Raw genomic sequence first — 23,488 nt, forward strand, 5'->3', positions numbered from 1 at the left:
ATATCAAACACGAGGAAGAGTGTTTCATCCGATATCGAAAAACACCGAGAAGTGGTTGAGAAAACGAGGCGCAGCCGATTTTTTTTTTAACCAACTTCAAGGTGTTTGGATATCGGATGAAACACCCTTTCGAATGTTTGATATAGCTTCTCAAACCATTAATAATTCTTGGAGAAAATCAAAGCAAAAGTTCACCAGATTTTATGATAATTAAGGTCACATATCCAAGCCTCCTTCACGGTTGTAATTTCCTTTGTTTTCTCAGCATGAATTATTAATGAGTTTGAGAAGATGAAAGGGAACACAAATCCTAACTTCCTACAAGAATACCTTAAGGAATTCATGTGGAGAAGATAGTATGGTGAGCTTCACCCGAATGGCTGTTTTGGACGGTTGATGGAGGACATTGCAGAACAATATCCACTTTAAATACCCAGAGGTGGGGGTACTCCCATATACATGTATGTGCCGCGGGATAGGGTATGGTTTTGGCGGTTATCGTTTTGCCTCTGTTAGCATTGTGTTTCGGTTGTGATCTTTAGATAGGATATGTAAATTGTATCGGCTAAAATTGCAGTGTGTAAATGGCCAGCTAAACAAAAAGCAAATTCCGCTAAAATTGTCAACAAAGCGATTTTATCGAGAATTGCGTTTTGCCGCGCGTGGTTAGCCGTTGTTTGGTTATTGTTTTTCCTTGAATAGGGTGTCATATTTCGTGTTTGGACAATTCTCGTTTGTTTCATCCTTAAAGTGGGACAGGGTTCAAGACTCTTCGAGGCACACACTTATTCAAAATTTACAGGAGTACCCTCCTCTCCCGAAACGGGACAGTTCCTGTGACCTTAGTGCAACATTGGTGCAATTTGGTATTTTTTTCAATTTTAAACTCAGAAGCATATACGGTAAAAACCCGCTAATAGGAACCTAATTTTTTCCAAGCAAGGCTAAGAAGGTTATTATAAAAGATGTTGCTTAACTGGAAAATTTGGCTAGTCAGGTTCTTTAACAGGTTCTTGTTTTCAAATAGACTGCGAGTAGTCTCTTTTGCTGTGAAATCCCACTGGAACGAACGGGGAAAAAGCGGACGCGATCGACGAGCAATGAGGGGCGAGGCCGTGATCTGCGAGCAGCAGAGGCGCCAGTCACAGCGAAAAGAGATCGCAGCTTGGCCGCTCACCGCTCGTCGATCGCGCCCTCTGCTCGCAGTCTAGATTTCAAAATAAATGAGTTGTTTGTCATTGGAGGGCGTGGCCTATTTTTGGTATTGTATGCATAATATGTTAAAAATCCAAGCATATATTTACCAAGTTTACAAAGCTATCCAAGATAAACAGAACAAAACGCAACATTAATACGTGGAACTTTGTTGTTGCTTTGATTGAATTTCTCAAAAAAAAGAACCTGTTTCAAAGTTGTAGGCTAAAGCAGGTTCTCGTGTAAAAGGAGTCTTAATGTACAATTAAACTTAAAATCTAGGTTCTTAAAAAAGGGTTTTTTACTGTACCTGTAATAAATTCAAACATTGCAATAGTCTAGCACACTCGAGTTATTTTACGCGAGGTATTTTGAGCATTTGACGTCATTTTCCCTAATTCTCAACCAGGCTATAATTGGAACGAGATAAAGAAATGGCGACTGCAACTTCTCGGAAATAAAAATACAAATAAAAAAAGATTTCTGATGGTCGTAATGGATTGATATTAAGTAAAGTATTTTATACAGTCATATTTTACACGAAATTATAAAAAATGGATATGGATAGTTTGATCGTAGTAGCACTTTAAAAACATTACTTTCCCCCTACACTTCTGGGGGTGGAAGTCTACGAGAAGTTTCCATTTACCCACTTTTTGTTTAGCAATTTATTAAAGCTTTGAATATCTATCATCTTAAGGCCTCCTTTATCGTAATCATTGATCATTTGTGTCCTTTTAAGTTTGTCCCCTTTGCTTTCTGAGAGAAAGTCATATAGCAGGGTATCGATTTCCTTAGGTGCACCCTGATGGATTGGAAGAGAGGTTAAAACATATACAATTTGGGATACTGCCAAAGCTTTTATTATCGTGATTTTACCTAGAAGAGTAAGTCTCCCAGCAGACCAGCTGCTTAGGATGTTTTTTGCTCTCTCAATTTTCTCTGAAAAAATGGCATCGCCAGAACACATCAGAACGCTTTAAAGGTAGTGCAAAATGCGATGGAAAATTTGGAGCTATGCGATGTTTGGAGAATTTTTAATCCAAATGGCAAGAGGATTATCTGGAGGCAAAGACAACTAGATATTCATTGCAGACTTGATTTTGTTTTAGTAAGTCAAACTACAGTACTTACCCGCTTATAAGAATCTGAGTTCTTAGTTCTCAATGTACTCGTAGGGTGTACTCATGTGAATTCTAATTCAAAACCAACATGTACATACTACTGTTTTTCATACATTATTTATACCAAATTTAGAGATTTTTATAGTTCATACATGTTTAAGTTCACTACTTTTGAGAGTCATGTCTTTTATCTTTGCCTGAAGATCTTTAAGGTTTATTTTCTAAAAAAGGAACCTGTTTCAAATTTAGGCTAAATAGGTTCTTATGTAAAGGGGGTCTAAATTGATATTTTTAGGCTAACAGGTTCGTGAATTCTAGCTTCTTATGAGCGGATTAGTACTGTATTTCCGATCGGTGGGTGCCGCGGAGTTCCCTATTTAAGGATAAAAAAAAATTGATACCGTTGTTAAGGCCCAAACCCCCAAAAAGACGCCCTATTCTAGGTAAAATAACAATAGTGAAAAAACAAACAAACAACGGCTGACCTCGCACTGCAAAAAGAAGTCTTTATAAAATCGCTTTGCTTATGAGTTTAACCGCCTAGTTCAGTTTCAAAAGATCATTTACTTTTCGTTTAGCTGGGCAGTTACACACTGCAATTTAAGCTGATACAATTTAGGTGGATCCCATTACCGACATAAACTGGACAGTTGATATCGGTAACGTTGTACAAGCAATATAACGTTAAGGACCTGTTAGAGCTATAAGAGCTAAGGAATAATAATTATTTTAGGTATGTTGGATTAAGGGCAGGATGACATCAGGGATAAAGCATAAGCCGGGTAGTTTTAGGAATAATGGAAATACGTTAAGGTACAACATTAATTACACGAGAGCGACCAACTTTACAATGTATTTTTCCATTACCAAATCGGAACATATATCGAAAAAACCTCGCACTCTTTCTTAGCCTATTTTCTTCTGAGCGATATGCTCGGTAAGTGAACCTATACTTGGCCGATACTTGACCGATACTTGGCCGATACTTGATCGACACTTGACCGATACTTGACCGATACTTGACCGATACTTGACCGATACTTGACCGACACTTGATCGATACTTGACCGATCCTCGACCGATACTTGACCGATACTTGACCGATACTTGACCGATACTTGACCGATACTTGACCGCTACTTGACCGATACTTGACCGATACTTGACCGATACTTGACCGATACTTGACCGATACTTGACCGATACTTGACCGATACTTGACCGATACTTGACCGATACTTGACCGATACTTGACCGATACTTGACCGGCAGTTGATCGCTACATATCGGCCGATGCATCGGCCGACAGTCGGTCGATATATCGGTTGACCATCGGTCGACCATCGGTCGACTATCGGTCGACTATCGACCGATAGTCGGTCGATAGTCGACCGATAGTCGACCGATAGTCGACCGATATATCGGTCGACTGTCGCCCGATATGTCGACCGAGTCCACCTATAGTACACATGATCCAAAAAATTAATATATGCATGAGTTGGAGCCATTCCTGTCAACGGTGAAATACAGATATGGCTCTAGTCTTTGGTCTAACTAAATTAGTTTTGTCAGCGGAGCTTGGCAGTGGATGACTTTTTCATCGCCGGAATATCGCTGAATGACCTCGCTGAACAAGAGAGATTGTGCCTTCTCTTCATTATGTAAGTAGCCATTTCTTGTTTGACACATCGGCGTTTTCACATTGATATTTCATTGTTCCTCTTCGAGACACACGGTTTACGATACTCACGAGCAAGGAGTTAAGATATAATTTATTAACTTTTACTAATTTTATCATCCAGTCACAGATCGGAGCCATTCTTGTATTTAGTCGTTAGTTTGATCGTATCGAGCCGCCATGTTTGTTTGCATGTTGTCATTTTTAAAGGCCCATTTCCAACTTTGATGCAACGCGGTCGCTTGTTTTTGTTTTGAACCACCGCTTTTGTTTAAATGGCGCCTCTGATTGGTCAGTTATTTTTACCTTGTCACGTTGTCTCAAAATACCTTCTGCGTTTTCTCCGATGAATTCGAAGAGCTTGTCAAAAGAATTCGGTTTAAAACAGTTCTATACGTTTAATTCAGCATGGAATCAGATAAATTCATTGATTTTGAAGTTTCCGAGCCAGTAAATGCTTATGGATCGGTTCTTGCGAAAGAGGAACACGAAAATCCTTGCGAGTATTTCGAAGAAGGTGAAAAAGTCGATCCACCACGTTTTCATCCATTCATCAATTTTTTTTAACTGAAGTTTGCCATCCATGTTAAATAGGACTATGGGTCAGTTGAAGTTTCCTGCCCGTGGAGAGGAGCTTGCACTCGAAAGAGTGGTCGAGGTTGTTCTCCATGCAAAGCAGCAAATAAGAATTTTAACGCAAACTGTCAGTGTCGCTGATATTCCTGCAATGAAGTGACTAAACTTAAAATAATTAAACTTCAGGCAGTCCGATATTTTTCCATATTTCTCTTCGAAATTCAAAAAATATTTATACGAAAATGTTCTACCTTTATTTACAATCCTCAAGCGCTTCCAGGCAGCGTAAAATTTCGAACTTGATGTTTTTCGCTAACCCAAACGCTTGATACTTAAAAACTTCTCAATGACACGGCTGGACACGGTCCTCAAATAACTCCATATTTCTCTCTGAAATATGCCAATTTTTCGTTGGAAAATATTCGACCTTCATTTATAATCCTCAAGCGCTTCTAGAAAGTGAAAAAATTCCAACATTGTCTGTTTCGCTGACTTTGTAGACAGAGTGCGAAGAGATCCAAGAGTGACACTAAGAAAATTTTCACCGGACACGGTCTTCGAATAACTAAACGTCCAGCAGTCTGATATTTTCCCATATTTCTCTTTGAAAAACACCAATTTCTATTGAAAATATTTTATTTTCATTTAGAATCCTCAAGCGCCTCTAGAAAGTGAAAAAATTTGAGCGTTGTCATTTTCGCCGACTCTGTTCACAGAGTACGAAGAGATCCAAACATGACACTTAAAAAAAATTTTCTCTGGATTCTTCCTGACAAAATTCAAAATACTTTAAAATACTGTAAAATGACGAACGGTGAATGTATTTACCGTAAAACAGTTGACTATATGTCCAGGATGGCTCTTAAGAAAGACGATTTTAGAAGGTTTTCTGTGATCTGGGAATTTCGTGTTACAGGAAATTGGGTCGCGGCGCGGGTTGCATCAAGGTTGGAAATGGGCCTTTAAAGCTCGCGCTATGTTCGCACCCAGATCTCGCGGTGTCAAAAAAAACCCTAGGGAGCCTCCTTAAAGCTGTCACGCCATCTACCAAATTGTACTATGTCCCACCATTTCCCGGACTTCTTTTTAGTTTGTTTTCGTCAATTGAAAGTGAATTTTCGGAAAAAGCGATCCGGTGAGTAGAAACAGAAGAACCATGCAAAGGTTTTTAAACATACCAAGGGCCGTAATTTACGTTATTATAATGTGAGAAGAGACGAAAATCCTCAAAGAGGAAAGGAAATGGACCGTCCGAGTTTTGAGGGTTTTCACGCTCAGTTAGATTGCAAGCTTACGAAAGCTAATAAAAATCTATATCTATATAAATATATCTATAATATCTAATATATATCTATAATATCTAATATATATCTATAATATCTAATATATATCTATAATATCTAATATATATCTATAAAAATCTACAATCATATAGTATATAAAATTTTGTGTTCAGAAACAAAACAGAACAAAACAGGAATGATGAAAAATATAGCCTAACTGGAGTAACTGTTAAAATTCATACCAATCTTGACGGTTTCAGAGCGACGGCGATCATGGTGAGGTCCATCGCGGCTAGCTCATGGCGGTCTAGATCTCCCTTTGAGTGAACAACTAAGAGCTTGCTCTGATATCCTTTCCAATGTGTTGAGTAGAAGGCCACATCAGTCACAGCACCCGAGTTTTATGGCGTTGTCATCCGGAGCAACCTTGATGTTCGATCCGAAGAGTTAAAAAATGTAGGTTTACTGGGTCAAGTGACCGGCTAGAGCCAGAATTGCGTGACAGGTGTAGTTGAGAGAAACTTGTAACAGTCGCAGATTTTAAAAGACATCCAAGACAAAAATACGGTAGTGCCCAAAGATTTTTTGATGGTTTCCAGAGATGAAATAATAGATTATAAAGGGGAATTAAGATTAGTGTTGTAGCTTTCTGGCAAGGGGAGACACAGTCGTTTATTTGCCTTTGTTGATTGACAGGCTGTCAACCAAATTGACTGATACTTGCGTCTGATATTTATTAAGGATGTTATAATATGTGTGCAACCCTCAGAGTAATTCAATCAAGTTGCTAAAAAAAAGGGCCGAGTAAACTTTCGACCTTGCCACCCGAAGAGGACTGGCTAAACGTCGCGATCAATACACTATTGTTAAGCTTAACTCTTACATCGTGATGAAGACGGAAGACGTCTTTGGACAAAGATGATCAAATTGATTTATTTTTTTCCAAATATAATTTATCTTAATATGAATTTCGAAGGGGGAATCCTACCACTGTTTTCCTTTATCCTCAGACAACTCTATGACGCTTCCAAAGAATATATTCAGCTTCGTACCCAGGCCTATTGGGCGGGCTTTCTCCACAGAAGCGGATGGTAAAGATGTTGTTGCTGAATAAGCATTTTCGGTTCATTTTCTAGAAAGATATGGACAGGGCTAACATTTATCCCTGGCCATTTCGGAGAGAATATTGCTCTGCTAACAAGCATTGGATTGGGTATTAATCATCAATCGATTTGCTGAGATAAAGAGTTAAGTAATGGAACACTTTGCTCCGTCAATGGATTAATTTGAAGCTAACGTTCCCACGTGAATCTTATGAACTCTTCCCAACTCAGGCACAGATCTTCCTCAACATTTTCAAACCTCAAAGTCTCTTCGGTTGATGGAAGATTGGATGATTAGATACAATCAAGTCTATTTCTATTTCTTAGGTATGAGAAACACCTTTCGCATCGTGAAAATCTTTGCCTGGTGCCATATTATTTTCAACTTATATTCAACAACTGTTTAAGGCTGACTAAAAAGGAGCTAGTAGCATGTACACTTTGCTGAGCTTAGTAAAATCTCGCAGTTTTCACCTTTAAATATATATGTGTTTTAGCGTTAGGACAATCTTTTTGACCAAAAAAAATTTTGTAATCGGGAGCTCTTATCAGAGCTCATTCATTCCCTAATAGAGCAAAAACCTCTTGTAGCCAGAAGCTTTTATTAGAGCTTATTTACGCCCCAATCGATCAAAATTTTCTTGCGATCAGGAGCTCTTATCAGAGCTCATTGCCTCCCTGATTGACCGACGAACTTTTTGCGATTGGAAACTCTTTTCAGAGCTCATTGACTCCCTGATCCAGCAAAAACTTCTTGCGATTAGGTCTTATTAGGGCTTATTGACCTCCCGTTGAATCAAAACCTTCTTGCGACCAGGAGCTCTTGATAGAGCTCATGGACTCCCTGATCGACCAACAAACTTTTTGTGACTGGGAGCTCTCATCAGAGCTCATTGACCCCTCGATCAATCAAAACCTTCTTGCGATCAGGAGCTCTTATGAGAGCTCATTGACTCCCTGATCGACCGACAAACATGTTGTGATCAGGAGATCTTATCAGAGATCAGTGTCACCCCGATTGACAAATTTTAAATCTCTGATTGACCAACAATCGTTTTGCAATCAGGAGCTCTTATCAGAGCTCATTCAGTCCCTGATAAAGCAACGCACGTCTTACGATCGGAAGCTCTCATGAGAACTCATGGACTTCCCGATCGATCAAAAACTTCTTGCGATCAGGAGCTCTTATAAGAGCTCATTGACTCCCTGATCGACCAACAAACTTCTTGGAATCAGGAGCTCTTATCAGAGCTCATTGACTCCCTGATCGACCAACAAATATGTTGTGTTTGTAAGCTCTTATCAGAGCTCATCGTCACCCCGACCGACAAAAATTGAATCTCTGATTGACCAACAAACTTTTTGCAATTGGGAGCTCTTATCAGAGTTCATTCGGTCCCTCATAGAGCGAAACACGTTTCGAGATCGGAAACCTTTATCAGAGCTCATTGACTCCCTGATCGATTGAAAACTTTTTGCGATTAGGAGCTCTTATGAGAGCTCATTGACAACCTGATCTGCCAACAAACTTGTTGTTATTGAGGGCTCTTATAAGAGATTATTGACTCTCCGACTGATCAGAATCTCCTTGCAATCGGGAGCTCGTATCAGAGCTCAGTAACTCAAGAATTTATCAACAACCTTCTTGTAATCAGAAGCTTTTACCAGAGCTCATTGGCTATTTGAGGAACAACAGGAGAGGTTATTGACACCCTAATTAACAGTCAAGCTTCTTACGATTGGGAGCTTTTCTTGGAGCGCACTGTATCTCTGGTTCACCGAAAGCTTTCTTGCTATCAGGATCTCTTTGACACCCCGATCATAAAACAATCCTCTTGTGATTGGAAAAGCTCGTTTAGTGAAAATTGAATCTCTGGTTAATCGATAGACTTCTTGCGATCAGGAGCTCTTAATAGAGCTTAATAGAGCCTGATCGACCAACAAACTTGTTTTGATTGGGAGCTCTTATCTGAGCTCATTGACTCCCTGAACGTTTTGCGATCGTGAACTCTCATCAGAGCTCAGTGACTCAAGAAATGATCAAATGATCGGCAGCTCTTACTGGAGCTCATTGGCTCCTGCTTTACTTAACAAACCTCCCGCGTTCTGTAGCTCTTATCAGAGCTCTTTGACCCCCCGATCGACCAATAGAATTCTTCTCCTATATTAAGCATCTGACTTTGTCACATCACTCCTCCAAATATGACTTTATTGGGTTGAGTTGTTCCGGATGTATCGCTGATTGTTTCCTGATCACATAGATGTTGGTACTTTCCAAAACTTGTGGCTATGACTGGCGTAGCGATGCCCTTTGGGTTCCTGGCGTTCATGGTCCGATGTCAAACCTTTTGTGAAGTGGGAGTGACACTAGGTCGACTTTTTAAGGCCTCTTCCCTTGGTCTTCACTTCCATGTTACCTGAGATAACTGAAAAAATGTATTTTTGCTCGGCAGAACTATTACAAGTGCTAGCTGAAAGGCACCCAGTGACCAAAGTTAATGATTTCCCGTTAACATGAATGTATTGGGAAATTTATGGCGGTAATTGACCCTATTTTCGCTGGGATGCGTAGGGTTTGATGACTGCAATATGCATCTATCAGCTTTCAAACTTTCAACTCTTGTATTAACTGTAACTGTTTACCATGTTTATTTCTTTGGACCCCAAGCCCTCAAAGTTGTAGCAGGCGAGTCTCTAGACTGACTACCTTTGTTTAGAATTGTGAGATTATAATTATTATAGTTTTGCTGTAGTTATTATATTGTAATCGAAAATTATGTGCGGAAGGCATAGTGAATATTGTTTAAAAATCTCCGGAATGAAGTCGAAGTGATTATTCAACAGTGTTCACTGAGACTGAGGCTAGTGATTGTTTCAGGGTAATTACTCAGGTTCTTTTGAATTCTGTTGTAAATTCTTGTAAAGAAAGAAAGTATTGCACATATTTTGGTACAATTCTGTTGTTTACTCATATCAAGGTGAACAGGCAGTTTTAACTGGTCTATTTATTTCAATAGGCAAAAGCTGACAGTTTTTAAATTTTATTATTGGAAGGACATTTCTATATCTACGTAAAAAGTCGACAAGGAAATCAAGCATCTCTCAGTTGTATAATTAAAGAGTAAAGAGCACTATATTAGTTTGATTTTATTCAATATTAATGCTGTTATCCTATTTCCCTTTTTCTTCTAATTATTATGTAAACATTTCAGGTTGTCCTTTAGAAGCATGTTGCTTAAAAGCAACATGCTACGGAAGGACAACTTAAAATGGACAATTTAAAAGGAGTTAAAAATCCGAGCCCCAGATGGGAAAGGACAATCTAAAAGGATCTCGAAAGGACAATCTAAAAATGGTCGGTTCGATTTAGGCCTTGAGCCACTGTATTTCTTTTTGAATCCAAGCTTTACCATCTTTATGGAAAGCAACTTTATCGTAAGAATGTTTTTTTTTTATTTTTAATTGTTATAGTACGGTACTTTAAGTAAATAAAATAAGATGTAGGAAATAACAGTCTCTCTATCGAAATCAGATCTGGGTGGAGGTGGAGGTGGAGGTGGAGGTGGAGGTGGAGGTGGAGGTGGAGGTGGAGGTGGAGGTGGAGGTGAATAATAGTTGGGCCAAAATTCCCTCGGTATGAAATATATGCCTTTATCCATTGATATTAATTCACTCTTCAGTTATCTTTGACGTCGATATTCCCTGAATATTGCACGATTGTGGGGTAAATTTAGATTGGATTTTAAGCGTTCAGGCTGGCAGAACTGAGTTGTCTCACACGAGTAACAAAGAAAAGCCGACCGGTAAGTCACGGTGATTTAGAAGCGTAAAACCTGTTTGGTAAAGCTCGAAACAGAATGGTAAATAAACAGGATACTCGTACTTGAATAAGCATTTAGCTCGAAAAGTCTCGAGTTTTCTTTTTGACTACTTTGTTTCCTTTTACAGATTATTCGCTTGTTTTTGGGACAGCGGTTGCATTTTGGGCGGGAGGTTAGCGCGCGGGAAGTTAGGGCGCGAGCGGCCAAAATTGACCCCCTCGCGCATGCCGTTTATTTGCTGTGTTACCTGTTAAAGGCCAAATAGGTTTTTCAACAAATGACTGACCATAATTATTGATGATTAATGGACAATGACCTGTTTTCTACTGTATTTTCTGGAATACATAAAGACCCCAAGTCTCATTTCTCTGTTTGCCATTGTACCCAATGTGATCGTTCGTCACTCTTGCCCTCAGAGAAAGTAATAAGCTTTTCTCCCAGGTTTTCCTGTGAGACTTGAGATCTTGGGCGGGACACTTTCCAAATAGTTCCTCTTTTCCACCAAGGATCATGAATAAGTTGCGGCCAACGTTTGGGGAAGCCTGACGAAATGCTAGAGAGTACCTTTGCTATGGACAAACATCTCATCCAGGGGGAGTGGCAAAACTCCCAGTCACTTCATGCCACAGAAACCTGGACAAGGTCCGGCTGAATGGTCACTTGTCTGAGCGCAGATTCTACCTTTTCCACTATTTACAATGTATGTCTGGGAAACCAGATAATTTGTGGTGCATTGAAGGAATTGAATCCTGGAGTAACAATCATTCGTGTCATTGTGATCTTCCGGGTGATGATTTGCTTGAACAGTAAATTGTTGGGGTAACTAACGGACTTTTTCGACATCCTGAATGGAGGTCATCAGAATCAAGTAAAATATTGTTTTCCTCTCTTATTTGATGGTGACTTTCGCTCATTTTGTCATAACAGTCGACTGAAAAGTAACACTTAATTTGCCTCTGATCGTCTCTTCTGCTGAGGTTGTCAAAACATCAGTCAATTTCTTTGTTGCGTGTTCGTAGATGTTAGATGAAACCGGTCTATATGTGGGGTTAACGGTAAAAAACGAGAACAAGTTCATTTTAGAATGCAAAACTTCATATATCTTCGTTAAACTTAAAAAAAAACTATAATTTTTTCCCTCTCACGTCTATGAACATCCCAGTTTTGAAAACATCACCAAACGAACTAGAAACTAATTACAATACAAAAGTGGAAATAAATTAATCACACATAACAATACGATTAATAAGAATAATAACAACAATAATCGACAATAGCATTTTAAGGACGAACTTCAGTGCTTTGCAAATAAAATATCTCGGTGTGATATGTCATTTCTGAACACATTTCTAGCCCATTCTATAATCGAACCTTTAAACAGTGTTCGGTCGATGCCCCTCTCCTGCGAATAAATGTTCATTGCGCTTTTGCACCGGCTCGATATCTACACAAGCTGTTCCTAGACCCTTTCCAGCCGTTTATCAGACACGTCTTTTAAAGTCGTCGTCGCTGTCAAAAGGTATCAAACGGAGTATGCCTGCGCCCATATGGCATATACTCCTTCGCAACGTTGGCTCGTCTCAGGGAAAGCTTTTTTTCTCCGTTTAAAGATTATGAACCGAATTGATAAGATTTTAAGTTCTCTTAGTTATATTAATAATGCACCAACAAAAACACTACACCAAGCAGACTAAAAACCTCAATCAGATCCTTTAAATATACAATTCCCTTTATTTCCCAACACCAATAGAGTAAATTACAAAAAGATACCTAAACGACATACGATATCCATCGTTAACGATTTTTATCGTTTAACATTATTTACCTACATTTTAACCTAGAGGGTAATACTTACCTGTTAAACATGATTTAGATTTTACGACAATAAAGGGAACTTTAAAACAAATACATAAATCAATACAAAACTTAAAACTACAATGTTGTAAGCCTTCTGTGCCTCGTGTCTACCATAAATATTAATATTAATCGAGTCGTGTAGAAACAGCTCATCATAATAAAATAAGCTACACAATTGAAGATCAAAATACTTTGTTTGAGTCTGACTTCAGTTGTTTGATACTCGTAATGGTCACTTCGTATTTCCACTTTGTTGCGCGAACAAAGGTGAGAGAAGGCAACTAACATTTTGTGGCTCTTTCATAAATTTTTTGTTCTTTCATCAAGCTATGTCACGGTTCATAAGGCTATCCAATTTAACTCCTTATTAATTTCAAAGTCTGTGAATTAGCTATTTGGCTATAACCATGTGCTTCTACTCACCATCCCCGAATGAGAGTTATCTCAAGCTCTATAAGATAAGAATTAACTTTATGACTTATGTTCTAGGTTTACTTGATTGAGTGTGATGATTCGAGTCCTTCATTTAGCTTCAAGAGGCCTTTTCGAGGTACTTGGGAGAATTCTAATTGTTTTCGTTGATTGTGAACACTAAATTTAAATTGGAAGAACAACTACCTCATTGTTGGCAAAACAATCGTTGCGTATTATATGAGGAAGATTTCAAATCATCTTCTATGACAAAACTGTAGTAGTCGACCAAGCTATTACTGCCAACAATTAGTTCATTGTGCGACCACTTGTTTCGAATGAGGTTACCTATAATTCCCTGAATAAGCCTCTTGGAGCCTTTTGCAAATCTAATCATTCACTCTTAATCTTTGGTGAGGAAGACCCACCATCAAACTTATCAACCATCTCTTTTAAAGAGGGCAAGGTCTCCTCTAAGGTAATTTTGCACTTCATATAACGGCGCCTGGACTCTTCCAATTCGCGTTTGACTTGGTTGCCCTCACGGAGCATCTGATAAATGACGTAATACTCTTGAGCCTTGCGCACGAGGAAAATCAGCACCAGGATCAAAGAACCACCTTCCCAAACGCCTGGCATGGAATCCCAATAATAGCAATCTAAAGAACGATCAAAATTGGGTAATGGAAAGAAGAGATGTAGTCACTCGCGGTGTGGATAACGACATTTCGACTTCGCACTCCTTCAGAATTTGATTTGATTGATAAAGCCGACAACGTTACACGTCACCTTATGAAGCATAATGCATAGCTTTGATTGACTCGTTTTCATCGGCTGTTTTCCACTCGTTGGAGGAGGCTGTATCTTGCCTTTCCGACCTCGAACTCGAGTATTGAGAGGTATTTACGAGCTCACTATATTGCCTTGGGAATTATTTCCTTTTATGAATAAATTTTGACTTCGTGCATGGTCTTAAGGGAAAGCGGTCAAGCTAAACACACCCTTTCTCACTCGTATTAAATTTGTATCCTGATGCTGTCATTTTTATTTATTTTTGGGAAATGTCAGATGCAACTAAACAAACACGCTATTGCAAACAAAAGAAAGACCAACTTACGTCCAAACACTGCACTTGCGAGGAGAAGCCCTGTGATTACTTGGGAAATCGTCCACTTGATTGCAGTGTGTGCTTCTGATTCCAGTTTAGTCACCAATCCTTGTAAAATGTGTATGTCGACTCCACGTTTGGCTAAACGATCCCTTAGGATTCTCAAATCCCATTCCCATTTTTTCAAGCCGATGGTTGAATGATAAGGGAAGTTGCCAAACTGCAAAAAGATTTTGACACTTGAGATTTACTGTTAGTACTCGGTAACTTTGCTATTCCTTTAGTTTAATTGTTACAATCTGATTGGCTACGCTACTCGCCATCTATTCCCTGATAGAGAGCGGGTACGGTGATTATCCCAACAGTGTGCCGTTATAAACAAAATTTTATGAAACTCGAGCCTGTCCTGTTGGTAACTTTTTAGGTACTTGTACATTTCCACCAAAATATTCGGATAATCGCTCTCGATTTCTATGCATAATGGTTTTTCGAGCTTCTCCCTTATCAAATATCACGCAATAGATATCTCGAGCTCATGATTTCATTGTTGCGCTTTCAATGAGGCAGTTTAGGAGTTAGTTTTGCTGATGTTGGCAATTATTATTATAGTTGGCAATGGTTGCCGTGTGATGGTACTGATGGTAGATGGGGTATTGATAGTAGTAATAGTACATGAAGATCGTGGGGTGGGTGGAATCAGTGACATTCATAGCTGTTGTATCTGTTGTGTCACACTTTTGGGGTTTATTAGTATGTTGTATATTATTATATTATATATTTATTGTTCTGGCGTTTGAAGTTCGTGAATCCATTTTTTTTCTGGGAATTTCGAAATATTTTTGATAAACAGCTCTACAGGATACATATCCTAGGATCTGCTCTTGATTAAGCATCATGATCTAAACAGAGAACACATTGAAGAAAATGTGGATAAAATGCAAATACAGCACGGTCGTTATTTAAGTTAAGTAAAATAAGGCTGTGAGTATCATGAAAGTGGACATTTACCTTTTCCCACAATTTGCTTTCCTCATGGCATATTTCCTTCAGACTAACTTTAATTTGTTCTCCGTCATGTTTCATTTTGTCTCTTCCTTCGATGTCTATTGGTGGTGTTTGCATATGTTGAACCACTGTACGCGCTGTAGTGGGAACAATGGCCAAGAATCGCCTTGGCAAGTTATACAAAAGTACAAGCAGGGCTGCTATGAACTCAGCCAGCTTTTTTGTCACTGGTGAAATTTCAGCATCAGTTCCACTTGGGTGACGATGAAGGACCAGCTCCGAAACTTGTCTATCACCAGTTTCTTGAAAGGACCCCTTTAAAGAATCTCCATTATCCGCCATTTTGGCTCGATTTCTTCAAAACAGGTAGGTCCTGCTAGATGGAGCAGAGCTTTGAATAAGACCTACGTTCTAGTATTCTGGTTCATGCATATTCTTTATAACTCGCGATTTTCAGCCAGAAATCTTTATTCAAAGTGCCTATAACACTTTATTTATTTATACTAGATCAACATTATTTAAGGTTAATAATAACTTAGGTGTTTTAGCGCCAAATTCCCTAAACTTACTTTTGCATTGCAGAGAAGATTCCCAGATAAATAAACCGCGACAAATGGCATGTAAGTTAACAGAATTTTTTTTCTTTCTTTTAAGAATGATTGATAAGTAGAATCGTACGTTCCTGACTCGTGGGTAAGTTATCTAAAAAACACCTAGGACGTTGTTTTCAATTTTACCTCTCAATACTAAGAGAACTCAGTTATCCTCGCCGAATGATAGCGTAATTGGATGACATTTATTTGAAAAACCTGTCGAATGACATTGATCGCCAGCTATACTACTCGTTTAACTGATAACAACATTCTTGTTAAATGCAATTCGACAATCTTTCCAAACATTTCCTGAGCTATAGCATTGAGGTTTTTTTTTTTCTTTAAGAGTGCCTTAAACTTGGTGAGCTTTCTGTGTAATTCTTAGAACCCGACTAGTATCAACAAACTCACATCTGAATATATGCAAATGTGCAATCATATTCGTGATGCACTAGATAATTTACTTCGGGTTCAAGAAATAGGAATCAACCAAAAACTTCTCCCTGGGGCAAAAACCATTTGCGGTACCTTTTTGCTCTCAAGTTGGAATATACGGGGAATGTATAAAACGGATACAACAGGACAACTAAAGATAATAGTAAAGACTGTAAGAATAACAATATACGAGACAGTTTTTCACGCATTCCTAATTCACATTCCTTCGTTGAAGAGTTTTTCCTTTTTTTTTTATCAAGAGTTCAAAGTTCAATTCGTGGGGGGTAAGAAACAAACAAAAATCACGTGACTCTCTCGGTCCAGTTTTCAACACACTCCCCCGCGTTGATTGATATCATCAATCAAAGTTCAGAGTTCAGAGTTCAAAGTTCAATTAATCTTACGAACACAAATCATAACATGACAAAGTCAACTTAATAAATCTATCTCAATCAGAATTCACGACAACAACTGGGACATCCTCGTCCCTCACTACTCTAACAGGAACATTTGCCGCTTGGGGCATAGGATTGGCAGCTTCAGTGTCCAACTTCACTTCCAAAGGATAGAGCCTCTGCAATGGGCGTCTCCATTCTGCAGTTGGTGAATTACCAGACTTAACTCTTACTACTGCACTTCGAACTCGACCATCTCGTCCAGGAAGTAATCGTTCGATCTTTCCAAGGCGCCACAGCTGTCTCGGGATCTTATTGTCATGTAGACACACAATATCTCCCACTTGTACTTTACGGAGAGAGTTAGCTCTCTTAGAATAGCGATGGTATTCTCTAAGTTGTGTGAGATATTCTGACCGCCATCGGTTCCAGAAGTGATCCAGAATTCGCTGTACGAATTTTGCTCTTCTTGTTAGTGTTTCCACGGTTTGGCCAACTTCATCCGACGAGCTCTTTGATGGTACTGACAAAATTCTGCGGCCCACAATCAGGTGTGAAGGTGTTAATGGTTCCTCCATTTCATCGAAGACATATGTCAAGGGTCGTGAGTTCAAGGCCGCTTCGACTTCCACAAGGACAGTAGATAGCTCATCATAGTTTAACCGAGCATTTCGTATACACTTCTTCAAACTCAACTTGACCGATTTTACCAGCCGTTCAAAAAATCCACCCCACCAAGGGGCTGCTTCAACGTTGAACTTCCACTGTGTGCCATCACGCTGACACTGGGCCTGCACTCTTGAATCCTTAAAAGTTTTCCCATTGTCACTGACAATCAAGACGGGAATTCCTCTTCTTCCTTTAAAGCGAGCAAGGGCTCTGATAAAACTCTCTGCACTTAGATTTGGAACAAGTTCAAGATGAACAGCTCGGGTTGCGGCGCACGTGAACAAAGCTATGTAGACCTTATTCATATCTCCCTTCTTTGCAAATACATCCTTGACATATATGGGCCCTGCGAAGTCCACTCCAACACGTGTAAATGCAAACTCATCACTCAATCGAAATTCAGGAAGAGGAGGGGGAGGAGGAACTGTATAGCTTCTCCCCTGTAACTTCTTACAAACAGAACAGTTTCCGATCGCAGTTTTCACAGCTTGCCTCCCTTTCGTCACCCAGAATCTTGATCTTAGTTCTGTGAGTGTATCCCTCACACCATTGTGAAGAACCTTGAAGTGACAGTCATTGATAACCAGGTACGTGAATCGTGAACATCTTGAAAGGAATATCGGAAAACGAGCATCATATGGAATCGGGGCATTTTCTAGACGACCACCACACCTCAAGATTCCCTTGTCATCCGTGAACAGTGATAACGAGACCTTGACCTGGTCAAAGTTCTTGTCATTGTAGACGGATCTCTGCACCTCCTTTATCCAAAGTTCTCTTGCTTGATTCATCTCTTCTTGCGTTACTTCTCCATTAATCAATTCCTTCTTCCTTTTACTTTGCTTGAGATTAGAAACAAATCGCAAAACATATGCGGTGACTCGCATCAGTCTTTGAAGACTACTGAACTTTTCCAAGGGAATGATGCAATCAAGATTTAGCCGATTTTCTGAAGTCGCCTCTCCAGAGGCAATGTTCACAAGAACTGAACTGTCATGCTGCTTCTTGCTGTTGTTACAGCTTCCCTTCTTCAGTTCTAGGCGAGGATCTGAATCATTACTTGTGACTTCAACAGAGTTCATTTTAAGACTTGGCCACTGCTCCTTCTCAGCCCTAAGAAACTCAGGGCCACTCCACCACAACTGATTGGTGATCAATTTCGAGGTCATTGACCCACGCGAACAGATGTCAGCTGGATTGGATTCCGTGGGGCAATAATTCCACTGAGCTGGCTTTGTAAGTCGACGGATCTCAACCACTCTGTTTTGAATGAATTGCTTGAATTCTCTACTTACACCCCAAATCCACCACAGAGCAATTTGAGAATCTAACCAGCAATGTACAGAATCAACTTTCAATGTTCCGTCAAATGCTGTCAACACCGTATTGACTAATCGGGCCAGAATGAGAGCGCCTACTAACTCCAGTCGAGGTATGGTTTCTCCATTCATCGGGGCAACTCTGGTTTTTGATGACACAAGCTGGGTGAAGACAGTTCCAGTGGCTGTTTCAACGCGTAAGTACACAACTGCTCCATAGGCCTTCTCACTTGCATCCCCAAAACCATGGAGTTGAACACTTTGCAAATCTGCTTTTGACCAACCATGGAAGTAGTGTCTCTTCAGTTGTACCACTCCCACCTTCTTAGCATCTTGAACAAGCTTTAACCACTGTTCATGGATAAATGAATCCACAGGGTCATCCCAACCAACCCCTGTCTTGCAAATAGATTGAAAGATGATCTTCAGTGGAATGATGACTGGACTCAGTAGTCCCAAGGGGTCATACAGCTTGCTTGTTGTACCAAGAATAGCTCTCTTCGTAACCAGACAAGCATTGTCAGTTTCTAGTGAAGAGGTCAGATCCAAGAGCAACAAATCTTTCTCCCTGTCCCAACCAACTCCAAGTACTTTGAGTTTTGATGTGGTGAAGTTCTTCGCTGTCCCAAACAGAGAACTTGAGTAGGTTTCGTCTTCCTCTTGAATCGGGTGTTCCTTAACAAAACTGCTTGAAACTTGATGAGGCTGACTTTCAGATTGTCCAATTCTTTCCTGCAGGACTTTGGAGTTGGAGACCCACTTTCGCATATTGAAGCCTCCATTCTTGAAAGACGACTTCAGATTCTCATACATCTCGAGAACTGAATTATCGGAATCATCTCCACTAACAAAGTCATCCACGTACAAACTTTTCAGAGTTCTCTCAGCAAACTCTCTGGGAATGTCAGCAGAGGATAAATGATGACGAATTGTTGCGTTTAATAAGAAGGGACTTGAGGAGACACCAAATGCAACTCTTGCAAATCGATACACTTGGAGTTTCGGGCGACTGCTTGTGATATCGTCAATCCACAGGAAACGAAGATAGTCACGATCTCTTGGGTGAACTGAAACATTTAAGAAGGCTTTCTCAATGTCTCCTATGAGGGCTACCTTGTGAGCCCGGAACCTCAGGAGGACGTCATAAATGAGAGGAGACAGTGGGGGACCAGCATACAGACAGTCATTAAGGCTTGGTGTGTTCCTTCCTGATCGAGCACTGGCATCATAAACAATACGCAGTTTAGTAGTGTCCTTGTCGACACGGATCACTTCATGATGAGGAAGGTAATGTACCTTGCCCACACCATTATTAGTACCTTGCTCCACTGGTTCCACGATTCCCTGTTTCTCCTGATCTCGGATGACGTCATCATAGTGCTCTAACACCTCAGGCTTCAAATTCAGACGCTTCAGCAGTGAAACTAGCCTTGACTTGCACAATGCAAAATTATCTGGAAGCAGCTCATGGTCTTCCTTGAAGGGTAGCTGTACTTGATATTTTCCCTCTGTAAACTCAACTTTGCTCACAAATTTGTCATACAGAGACAAACTGTCATTTCGAATCCCAAGTGATTCATAGTCCCAGAATTTTCCAAGTTCAAAGGCAATTTCATCCCGATTGACAACAATCGCTTCCACTTTCAGAACATGGGTTGCAGTAAGATTCACTGTGTTACCATTGTCATTGTGAGACATAATCATGGTGGGGCCAGAGAGGACATATCCTAGTTTGGTGGCAAGGGCAACAGGCTCCCACGGTGCACCTCTCACTATGGTTCCTTCGACCAATGACCAATAATGATCAGCACCAATGAGAATGCTGATAGGCAGATCTCCTCTACCACACCTGTCGGCTAAAGAGAGGCCGTGCAGATGTTCACAGCTAGACTGAACGAGCTCTGTGGGTTGTTGGGTCAGGGGGCCACATATGACTGGTACCACATAGGCTTGTATGTAGACAATTGCATCACACATGGTTTTGATACCCACTTGAGCAATTTCGCATGTTCGTAATCTGGCATCAGACTCACCAAAGGTTTTAATCAGAAGTGACTCTCTACCAATCACTGGTAACTTCAGTCTGTCTTTAAGGTTCTTAGTTATGTAAGATCTCTGACTGCATGAGTCAAATACCAGGCGAACACTTAGGGAAGAAGTGTCATTATCTGGACGCACAACTTCAGCGGTTGCCGTCTGCAACAACACAGACCCTCTAGACTGATCCACATACATACTGGTAGATACACTGGCCACATTATCTTGATCTTGCCCACCCAGGGTTGATTGAGAACCACCGCAAATTGCTACATGGTGAGCTCCTTGACATTTAAGACATTTCATATGAGCTTGACAGTTACGTGCCAAATGTCCTTGCTTGAGACAAAGGAAACACTTGCCTTTCCTTTTAAGAACTTCCTTTCTAGATTCAGTACTTGTGACAACATTACACTTAGAACTCTGATGGTTTTGATTGCAAAATGAACACCAAACACGAGAAGACTGCTTATCCTTAGAACTGTCAGTGTACAAAGCTGATGTAGAAAGTGGCAACTCACCTCTCTGATTTGAGGATCTGAACTCTTTGTTTTTGACGAGGCATTGTTCTCTCAGTCGCAGTTCCTTGTGAAATTCAACCAAAATATCTTTCAGATTCCATGTCTCCGATTCCAGATTGCGAGTGATAGCGATTCGAAATTCCTCCGGTAATTTCTGCATAACTATTGGTGTTAAGAAACAACCATACATCTCGGAAGAGATTTCCATACCTTCTAATCCACGAACATGAGATTCCACTGTGTCGTACAAGCTTCGGAGTTTCTTAACTTCACCAATCGATTCCACCTTGGGGAGTTTGGTGAGTACTTCGATGTGGCTAGAGATCACCATCTGCCGATTTCCGAATCTTTGTTTCAGTAGATCAACCGCCTTTTCGTAGTTAGCACTCGTCAGGGCTAGACCGGCGACCGAACTTTGTGCACTGCCAGTGAGAAGTGATTTCAGATAGTTGAATTTATCCACGGAAGACAGATTTGGGTTCTCGTGAACCGCAGACTCGAAAGATTCCCAGAAAGGATACCAATGCATGGGATTTCCGTGGAATTTCTTCAGCTCAAGCTTGGGTAACTTTGCATGAGTGAAGGCTTTCGAAACGTGACCTTGAGAAGTTCCCGCGCTTTCGGGAGGAACAGGTTGCACCACGGAGGGGGATTTCTGGCTCTTTCCCTTACTTTCTTGAGCTTCCAAAACAGATTCTAACTCTACAATACACTCCTGAATGGAGCTCATTAGCTCACAGCTCTCACAGACTTCGGTATCAATAACTTCAACGTCATCCACCAGATCCACAATTTCGCGGTCGAGCGATTGAAGCTCCGAATACTTCGTTTCAAGAGCGGTTCGAAGAAATTTCAGCCTTTTCACTTCGACGAGATTACCTTCAGCGATTAACCCTTTAGCATCTTCGATAGTTTTCTCGACAAACTTTCGATGACCGTCGCGAAATTTCCTCAGATTCTTCAATTTCTTCTTCCCCGACTGCGACATGTCACCCACGTGCTTCCAGCTCGCATTCACAACAATTTCATTCAAGACGTTCTTCAGAGCGGTAGAATCCCGGTTTTCGATTCCCGGGTCTCGGCACCAAATGTATAAAACGGATACAACAGGACAACTAAAGATAATAGTAAAGACTGTAAGAATAACAATATACGAGACAGTTTTTCACGCATTCCTAATTCACATTCCTTCGTTGAAGAGTTTTTCCTTTTTTTTTTATCAAGAGTTCAAAGTTCAATTCGTGGGGGGTAAGAAACAAACAAAAATCACGTGACTCTCTCGGTCCAGTTTTCAACAGGGAAAGACAGAAACATACCTAGTCTCACTGTGTTTGAATAGCTTTCATGACCCAACTCCATAGGAAACTTTTCATTCGCATGACGGGTCCACTTTGAAAGAAATATTCTCGCTTCTCGTCCGACACTTTTTATGAAAATTTATTTGATCATTTCCACATATCCAAAAGAAAGCAAAAGGCAGGAAGAGGGATGAGTAGAAGTCTGACCACTTGACAAGAAAATGAAAAGCTGTGATGTGGGATAAAATTCTCGGAATCCTGAACAATCATGACACACATTTTCTAAGAAACGATGAATGTATTTTCTTGTCCGAGTTTGAAATCTCACGTTACATTTAAACACGAAAATATATACTCCTCCGTTGTTGGAACCAAAATGGCATAGAACTGAGGAATTTGTCGTCGCAAGTCGATGAAGGCGAGTTGTGAAGTCGAAATATCGTAGTTTTTCACTTGAGAGCAAATCGTAATCGAAATTTTCTTCGCTTTCTCGGACGGACGTAGCTACAATGTAAAACAAATTTCTTACCCTTTACAAAGTTGATATATGTTGAAGTTGAACCATATGACGCAGCAACTACATATAAATTTACAATACAATTTATTTGATCGATCGAATCTGTTTTTAAAATATTCACAATTCTGGCGTATTACATGAGTATGTTTTTTTGGTTTCCACGAAAACATGCAGACGTATAAACCAAGTAAGCTGCTCTTGGAATGTGCTTGTAAAATTATTTATTTCCGATATTTTGTAATTTTTTTCACTTCAAATATATTAGTTTAGGTCTATGTTTTCCCATTTTAAACCCGTTGTAAGATGTGAAAAATTATTTTGAGTCGATCGTAAGTGGAACGATCGATTGAATTTCTATCGAAGTGAATAATTGTCATTTAAGCCAAATTCAGTGTTCATTCCAAGAAAAAGAGATACGTGTTGAAGATCATCACAACCTGTTTTAACTTCCTCTGCAACCTTTACAGTGAACACCGCAAGTTTGAAGATAAAACCAATTAACGAAGAAGGTAAGAAAAGCTAACCGTTAAGGTAAAACCATTAA

The 23,488-nt window shown here is 39.9% G+C and overlaps 2 protein-coding genes across 3 annotated transcripts in view; both read right to left on the reverse strand.

Annotated features, from left to right (window-relative positions):
- The window catches only part of LOC149048415 (uncharacterized), a 95,689-nt gene extending 80,157 nt beyond the window's left edge, over positions 1-15,532 (reverse strand). The window contains exons 1-3 of one of the 2 annotated variants that reach the window (XR_016185101.1): positions 15,164-15,532; positions 14,165-14,375; positions 12,706-13,706 (exon numbers count right to left, since the gene is read on the reverse strand). Coding sequence is in view for 1 of the 2 variants with exons in the window: in XM_089201070.1 (XP_089057196.1) it covers positions 13,441-13,706; positions 14,165-14,375; positions 15,164-15,502 (816 nt within the window). In the remaining variant the exon portion in view is untranslated. Of the gene's footprint in view, positions 1-12,487; positions 13,707-14,164; positions 14,376-15,163 lie in introns of those variants that run through there. The other variant, XM_089201070.1, reaches the window with a different exon arrangement.
- Positions 15,533-16,415: 883 nt separating this feature from the next.
- Positions 16,416-22,421, reverse strand: LOC149048420 (uncharacterized). Its single transcript, XM_089199254.1, has one exon. The coding sequence runs from the start codon at positions 22,115-22,117 to the stop codon at positions 16,637-16,639; it is 5,481 nt and encodes a 1,826-aa protein (XP_089055380.1). The 5' UTR covers positions 22,118-22,421; the 3' UTR covers positions 16,416-16,636.
- Between the last annotated feature and the right edge of the window lie 1,067 nt (positions 22,422-23,488).

The sequence above is a fragment of the Pocillopora damicornis genome, chromosome 3 (genome assembly GCF_964200805.1).
Source record: "Pocillopora damicornis chromosome 3, jaPocDami1.2, whole genome shotgun sequence".
NCBI classification, from domain to species: Eukaryota; Metazoa; Cnidaria; class Anthozoa; order Scleractinia; family Pocilloporidae; genus Pocillopora; species Pocillopora damicornis.

Bases quoted from the DNA above. Each gene is read 5' to 3' on its own strand.
- LOC149048420 (XM_089199254.1), bottom strand. From the start codon at position 22,117: ATGTCGCAGTCGGGGAAGAAGAAATTGAAGAATCTGAGGAAATTTCGC.